This window comes from Zosterops lateralis (assembly GCF_965231275.1).
Source record: "Zosterops lateralis genome assembly, chromosome: 7".
NCBI lineage: Eukaryota > Metazoa > Chordata > Aves > Passeriformes > Zosteropidae > Zosterops > Zosterops lateralis.
The window spans coordinates 36,656,445-36,664,354 of NC_139767.1; the positions used below are offsets into that span (position 1 = coordinate 36,656,445).

General features: G+C 41.7%; 1 protein-coding gene across 2 annotated transcripts in view; it reads left to right on the forward strand.

Moving 5' to 3' along the window:
- Positions 1-7,402, forward strand: part of EPC2 (enhancer of polycomb homolog 2) — a 35,074-nt gene extending 27,672 nt beyond the window's left edge. For both annotated transcript variants that reach the window (XM_083865260.1, XM_083865261.1), the window contains exons 11-14: positions 1,107-1,243; positions 2,765-2,924; positions 4,473-4,806; positions 6,439-7,402. In XM_083865260.1, the coding sequence (XP_083721386.1) occupies positions 1,107-1,243; positions 2,765-2,924; positions 4,473-4,806; positions 6,439-6,511 (704 nt within the window). In that variant the 3' untranslated portion in view covers positions 6,512-7,402. The remainder of the gene's footprint in view (positions 1-1,106; positions 1,244-2,764; positions 2,925-4,472; positions 4,807-6,438) is intronic.
- The last annotated feature ends 508 nt before the right edge of the window (positions 7,403-7,910 follow it).

Below are 7,910 nucleotides of genomic sequence, written 5' to 3' on the forward strand. Positions count from 1 at the left end.
AACTTAGGTTGGAAATTATAATATTGCTGGAGTCTAAGAGGAGTAACTTTTAAGTAATTGGAATTTTAAATGCTTTCCTACCATGGTTGAAACCTGCTTTAATAATGGCAATAAAGAAGAAGTTTCAGTTCTAATTTCTAAGCAGTCCTAATTCTGGTATTTTTTTCCCAATGGAATTTCAGGATAACCCTGAGTACTAAAAGTGGTAAATGGAAAAGCCAAACCCTGCAAGGTGGATAAATCTGTGTTTTAATGTTAGCTCAGTGTCCCTTGATAAGGGGATATTCCTGACAATCCAGGTGTTTGAGGCGCAGCACAGCTTCAGTCCTGGAAAATCAGAGCTGGGGATAAAGTGTTGAAATGTATTCATGGGAGTCTTTGCAAAGTGAATTCTCTCTTTGCTTCTTGAGTTAACTGCACACAGCTCAGGTTTTAGCATGAAACCCCTTCAGTATTGTCACTTTACCAAGTGTGCAAATTCTTCAGGGGGAGAATATCCAAACCAGCTTTTCTAACTCCATCCCCTTCATGTGAAATCACTGGGGTGGCATTAACCTGGTTCTCAAAAATAAACTTATGGCACCCCTACACTCTTAGTGCATTTAAAACAAGAATTGGCAGGGAAAGTCTCCTATACCAGAATGTGCTTCCCTCAGTCCATCCTGTGTTGGGAAAGGGACAGAAGGGGCTCTAGGAAGGGAATTTGTCCAGGAATCCTCCCCCAGTGTTCACTGGGAGAGAAGACACCCAGCTCAGCCCAGGGCTCTTTGTCCTCAGCTCTGATTTTTAGGCTGTGCTCCTTCCCTCAAAGCCAGGAAAATCATTTCTCTTAAGCTTTTGCCTAAAGCTACTGGGGATAAAGCCACCAAAGATAGAAACCGCTTAAAAGCAAGGAAAGCTCTGAATTCTTTTGTTACAAATTGATGCCCTGAAAGAACACAACAAACAAAACACTGCTTGACCTCTCCTTTACATAATCTGTGAAGAGCTTGGGTGCATCTGACAAGATTTCTGCCATCTTCAGCCACCTCTCACCCACCTCAGCTGCTCTTTTGCCTTTTCCACACCAATGTTTTGTGTAACTGTGGCTCCTTTCTCTCCCACAGTCACAGGGGGGATCACAGAGGAGCAGTTCCAGACACACCAACAGCAGTTAGTGCAGATGCAGAGGCAGCAGCTGGCCCAGCTGCAGCAGAAGCAGCAATCTCAGCATTCCTCCCAACAGACACATCCGAAAGCACAGGTACTGCTCCCACCCTCACCCTGTTCTGTCCATCTCTGTCCACCAAAGGACACCCCAGCAAATGTGGGGCATCTTAGAGGGGATTTCAACACTTTGCTCAAGGTTTTTTTAATAAGTTGGCTGCATTTTACAAGTTGAGTAAGAGACTTTACCTGAGTATCCGCAGAGTTATCAGTGTAAAAATATCTGTGTGTGCTCTCAGCTCTTCCTCCTGTCTGTGAGTGCTCTGAAGAGATGTCATTAAAATTACCTTGTGAGGTAACATGTTCTGTTATGAACAGATGTTCAGTGAGCACTAAATATTGCCTGAAAGGAAAAAGAGAGCTTTGCATATTTATATATTCTGGCTTCTAAAAGAATCCCATTTTTCCTCTGGAATCCTTTGCAAGGAAAAAATGTTTCTCTGTTGCACTTACTTTTCTTCCCAATAAAATATAAAAGCTGTTGCTGTTGTCTGTTACTAAGAAAATATATATTACTTTGAGCATTTTATACCTAATTGCTTGTGCTGATTGTCCCTTCCTCTCAGTGTTTTCAACTTCAATTAATCAGGGATTCTGTGTTGGCAGATACTGATGACATTTTTTGTAAGTGTAAAGACACGATGCCAGAATATTTAAACAAAACAAATGAATTTTGGATCTTTAAAACACTTCAAGCTTCTGTGCAAAGTCATTTTCTTAGCTAATATAAATTGAAATTGCAGAATTAATGTTGGTTCCAATAAGAGTTGATGAGTCATTCCAGTAGAAACTGGAGTAACAGTGGGATTCCAGAATGTGCTGGGCAGTTGTTCTGTGGCACAAGTCACACAATGGAGGTACCACAAAAACTGAACATCCCTGAGATTTGCAGCTGCAGAGCGTCTCCTGCCTGGAGACACAACAGAGGAGGTTTAAGGCATGGCTGTTTTCTTAGAGGAAACATCTCCAAACACAGGGAATCCTCTGTGGTTTGGGGTGGAAGGGACCTTAAAGCCTGTCCAGTTCTTCCAAGGACACCTTCTGCCATCCCAGGCTGCCTCAAGCCCCATCCAGCCTGGCTTTGGGCATTCCAGGGATCCAGGGGCAGCCACAGCTTCTCTGGGAATTCCAGCCCAGCCAGGAATTCCCAATCTCACATCCAGCCCTGCCCTCTGGCAGTGGGAAGGCATTCCCTGTGTCCTGTCCCTCCAGCCCTTGTCCCCAGTCCCTCTCCTGGAGCCCCTTCAGGCCCTGGAAGAGGCTCTGAGCTCTCCCCTGACCCTTTTCCCTCTCCAGGCTGAACAACACACAGCAAAAGTGATTTGTTGTGCTGAGAACTGGCCTCAGCATTGGCTGCATTAGGCAGCACTTGTTTAATTCTCACTTAGACACGAATTTCTGACTTCTTCTCACTCTGGTGACACAGAAACATTCAATGTTTAGATCACACGTAAAAGCTGTATTTATTTATTTGCTTTACTTGTGCACTGAAGCAACTCTAAACCGTATTTAATTTTGAACTTGGATGGTTAAGAAGCACTTTTTCCTCTTCCTGCAGGGCTCCAGCACCTCTGACTGCATGTCCAAAACCCTGGATTCAGCCAGTGCCCACTTTGCTGCCTCTGCAGTGGTCAGTGCCCCGGCCCCCGGGCGCAGCGAGGGGACCAAGGAGCAGAACACCAGCCACAACAATATCAACGGTGTTGTCCAGCCTTCAGGTGAGCAGCCCTCGGGAATCCTGCTCTGGGAGGTGCTGAGAGTATCAGCTGCTCTGAAATACCAACTCATCTTCTTGCTGAGTTCTGAAATGTTAATAAACAACCACAACAACAACAAAAAAATAAAATATCAAATCTCTTAGTTGTGATTGTTTTAAATATTCTTCTCTAAAGTACTTTGGAGCAGTGGTTTGAATCATGGAATAGCCTGAGTTGGAAAGGACCCACAGGGATGATCAAAGTTCAGCTCCATCCCCAAGAATCCCACCCTGTGCCTGAGAGCCTTGTCCAATAGATGTTTAAATTGATATAAAACCACCAAGTGCTCTTTACCTTGGAAAAGCATTGTTTGCTTTTCCTTTGGTAGTCTTTATCTTCTAAGAATCTGTTCTGATCAAAAGTCCAAATGACAGCATTTTAAAACCAGTGCAAGTGTGTAATGAAAGAATAAATCAGCTGCTTAAAACATTTAAGTACTTTGAGAAGGAAATGGAAAAGTTGATTCATTATTTGCTTCTTACCTCACTTGTATATTCAACAAAAAATGCACTATCCAACCTTTACTGGCAATTCTTGTGACATCAGTGTTAGCCTCAGGTTTCCCTGCATTTAGGATTTGTCCCCAAAAGTGCAGCCATGGGCCCTCAGTGCCCCCTCCCAGCCCTCCTCCTGTGGGGCTGGTTGTGCTGGTGCTGTCTCCACAGTGCCAGGAGGCAAATGGGATTTGGGCTGCCAAGACAAAGAAGAGGCTTTTAAAGTAATTTGTTGTTTTAGCAGCTAATGATGTGATTAGTTTTATAGACCTTCTGCCAGGCTGGGTTAATGATAATATGAAATGAATAGAGGGAGAAAAAGCACGACTGAATAAAATCAATAAACTGGAGCAGTTCCAGGCTGGAGAGAGATCTGTGTGTAATTCTCTGAGTTCATATCCAGGAGGGCAGTGCTTTGAGGGGGGAAGATCAGGCACATGGTGATGCCTGGAGCAGAGCCAGACACGATTAAGAGGATAAAAGTGGGTATTTATTAAAGGCCTTTAAGAGGTACACCTTGAGCAGTCAGAGCCTCCCAGAGGCCACACCAAAGATGGATGATGGTCATCAGTTTGTCAGATAATTATAAGTTTGATCTGTTTATATATCAGGGGTTAATCCTCCAATTACAGCTTCAGGTAATGAAGTAATTTATCCCCAGTTTGCTCCCCCAAACTCACTTCCGGTTATACTTTTTGGGGCCTGAGACAGTCAGGTGTCCTTGAGTTTCAGTCCTAGAGGGATTGTTTTTGTCTGAATAAAATGGGAGAACAGGTTACGGAGTTATAGAATTATACCCTGAAGTAGTGCAGGATCTGAACAAATATAAAAGCTAAATCCCTAAGGCATCCATGGGAGTGTGCCATGCTGCACATGGGAATATGGAGCATTTCTGACTTTTTCCATGAGCATGAATGACTTACACACTCAAAGCATTGCCCTCGAAGTTGATTTTTGTCTTCCCATCTAAGAAACATCACCTTTTTAACACCCACCGTTTATTCCACCGCAACAGGAACCTCCAGAACTTTGTACTCCACCAACATGGCTTTATCCTCCAGCCCAGGGATCTCAACTGTACAGCTCGTAAGGACAGTTGGCCACAGCACCACAAACCACTTAATCCCAGCCTTGTGCACGAGCAGCCCTCAGCCTCTCCCCATGAACAATTCCTGCCTGCCCAGCGCTGTGCACCTCAACAACGTCAGCGTTGTGTCTCCAGTCAATGTTCATATCAATACACGGACTTCAGCGCCCTCGCCAACAGCCTTAAAACTTGCCACAGTTGCTGCCAGCATGGACAGAGTGCCAAAGGTAACTCCCAGCAGTGCCATCAGCAGTATAGCAAGGTGAGTGAGGGCTGGGCTGCAGCAGCTCCTGCTTGTGCTTGGAATCGTGGAGTTGTTTGGGTTGGAATTGCTAAAATCAGAGTCCCAAGAGCAGAGCACTGAGGGCCACCTCAGCAGTGCCTCTCTCCTCTCCCTGGGCAGTTCAAGTGCTTGGCAGCCCTTTCCATGGAGAAATCCTTCCTGAAGTCCCACCTGACCCTCCCCTGGTGCAGCTTCAGGCTGTGTCCTCTCCATGGATGTGCCCGGTCTGTTCCACCTTCAGCACGGCCTTGGCAAACCACAAGAGCTGATTTTGCAAATTAACCCCTCAAATAACTCACCCTGCCTTTGGGCACCGCTAGTTTTGGTCAACTTCTGCTGTGTTTGAATTTTAACCATTTCATTTGTCCCTTCTCATGCAGCATTTTCAGATAGATTCTGTCAAACTCTCCTCATGTTCCCTCTAAATCATTGTGTACCAATATTGTAAGGTAGAGGCTGGCAGATTCATTTTTAGAGAAGTGACAACCCTATCTTCTATATAAAATCATAATTCATAATTGTTTAGGTTGGAAAAGACCTTTAAAATCAAGTTTTCAACCATTAAATTATTTATTCTCATTGAACAGCAGCACTGTTATTTCAGATTTTTGGATGATGTTTCATTGGAGTGGCAGGAGCTTTGCACTTGGTAAATTGGTCTGAAAATGACAATGTTTGGGCTTTGTTTGAAGTCTCTCCTGGATTATATGGTGTTTCAAAAGACAAAGTCATGTTTGTCACTTGGAAAAGTAAAAAATGAGTGTTGGTAAACAAATAAAAACTTAGTTTTTACTTTCTGCTAAAGCAGAATGGGCGGGGAATTACAGCAACACTTGGTGCATTAACAGAATAATGGGTGCTGGGTTATCATCTCTTCACTTTGTTCCTTTAGAACAGCTTTTAGGAATTTAATCCATAATTTAGGCTGGAAAAGAACAGTTAAATGCAATAATCTTGCAGAAGGGACTGCATTGTTGAATAACAAGATAATAATAAATATAAGAATAAACCAGTTGTTGAATGCCAGTATTTACCTCCAAATAAAGCAGTGTGTGTGTTAAGGTTCAGGTAACAGCTGTGTGAAAATATGAAAGAAATTACTAAAACTGTGTGAAGAAATCAGTTATGACTGATTTTTTCTGCATTAACAGAATAACCAATGCTGAGTTATCCTGAAGATAACTTCAGAAGAACTTTAGAATTTAATCCATAATTTAGGCTGGAAAAGGACAGTTAAATGCAATAATCTTGCGGAATGGACTGCATTGTTGAATAACAATATAATAATATAATAATAAATATAACGATAAATATAATAATAAATATAATAATAAAAATAATAAATATAACGATAAATATAATAATGAATATAATAATAAAGCAGTTGTTGAATGCCAGTATTTACTTCCAAATAAAGCAGCGTGTGTGTTAAGGGTCATGTACCGAACATGCGTGTTAAGGTTCCTGCCTGGTCCAGGTAACAGCTGTGTGAAAATATGAAAGAAATGACTAAAACTGTGTGAGGAAATCAGTTTGTTCTGACTGAAGCTGTGTGAGGAAAGCAGTTCTGACTAAAGCAGTTCTGACTGTGAGCTCTCCCTCCCCTCGCAGAGAGAACCATGAACCCGAGCGCCTGGGCTTGAACGGCATCGCAGAGACCACAGTGGCCATGGAAGTGACATAACCTCCAAGTGTGTCCCCAGCTGTGTCCTGGTGTGCTCCTTCCTGTCCCAGCTGAATGCAACCACAGCTCTCTGTGCCTCCCAGAGGGCTCACACAGACCTGAATGGACTGGGATTATATCGTGTATTAAGTCGATATATAATGTAAATTTTGTAAAATTTGGGAGAATCACTACCTTGTAAAATAGTTTATTTGTATCATCAATATTATTTCTGTTACTTGAATAGTAGATATTCATCATCATGCTTTTGCACTTGAATTTGCAACTGAATGGATTAAAAAATAATTCTTTAATGGGATCATGAGCATGACATGGGATCCTGCATCACTTGTTTAAACTATTTATTTTGCCATGTTTACATTTTGTATCTTGTACAAATAAATGCAACTTTGTGTCTAAAAAAAAAAAAGTTAAAGATTCATAGCTAGGAAACAAAATTCTTGTAATTTTTTTCTAAAGGAAATGTAAAGTTTTCACTTGGTTCATTTTGTTTCACAATTTGACTAGATGGACTTTTTGGTAAATACTTTAGTGGCATTTCACTGTCAAATATGAAGTTCAAGGCAAAATAGTATTTTCTATTACTGTGCAGGGGAAAGGGATGGATCGATACATGCAAATTTAATGTAGTAACTCACTTTTTCCATATATTTTGAATGTATATTTCTATTTATAATACCAGTTTATAAAAAATAATTACACAGGAGAGGGATTAAAAAAAAAAAAAAAAAAAACACACAAAAAAAAAACCCGACTAGGAAAATTATGCATCTGGCACATCTCCAAATGTGCAGATCTGAGAGAGAGAAAAAAAAAAAAAAATTCACCTTGATCCCATTTTATCAGAAGAACTGCGTATTTTAACCGGCTTTCCAACTGTACCACACCACACTTAAAGGATCTTTTTACCAGGTATGTATTGCATTCTATATCATTGCAATAATTTCATTATTGGATGTCTAAAGCTATCGAGCCATCCCGAGGTGGTGGGGAGGGGGCAGGTGGGGGTGGGCAGGAGGGGGTTTGGGGGGGAGGGTTGTGGCAAGATTTGTCTTTTCAAATTTTGGAGAGTTTTCCTGTGGCTACAAGGCAAGTAACGGGTTGGAAAAAGTCTGACTGTAAGCATTGGACACCTTCGTAGTGTAGTGTTTTAGTGACTTTTTTTATACGGTTCTTGTACATTAGATACGTGTAGTGGTGTTTCCGAATGTTTGTTTATGCACTAGTTCAGACAACTTTCCCTGTTACTTGTTCTTGATAAGTGAAAACTGCAGGGAAATAAAAAATACATATCAAAACCTGGCCATGGTGCATATGTGGTTATTTCACACTGATCTTTGCATTCCCAGCATATGCACTGATTTCCCAGTGATGATGTGAGAATTCTGTGCTGGTGGAG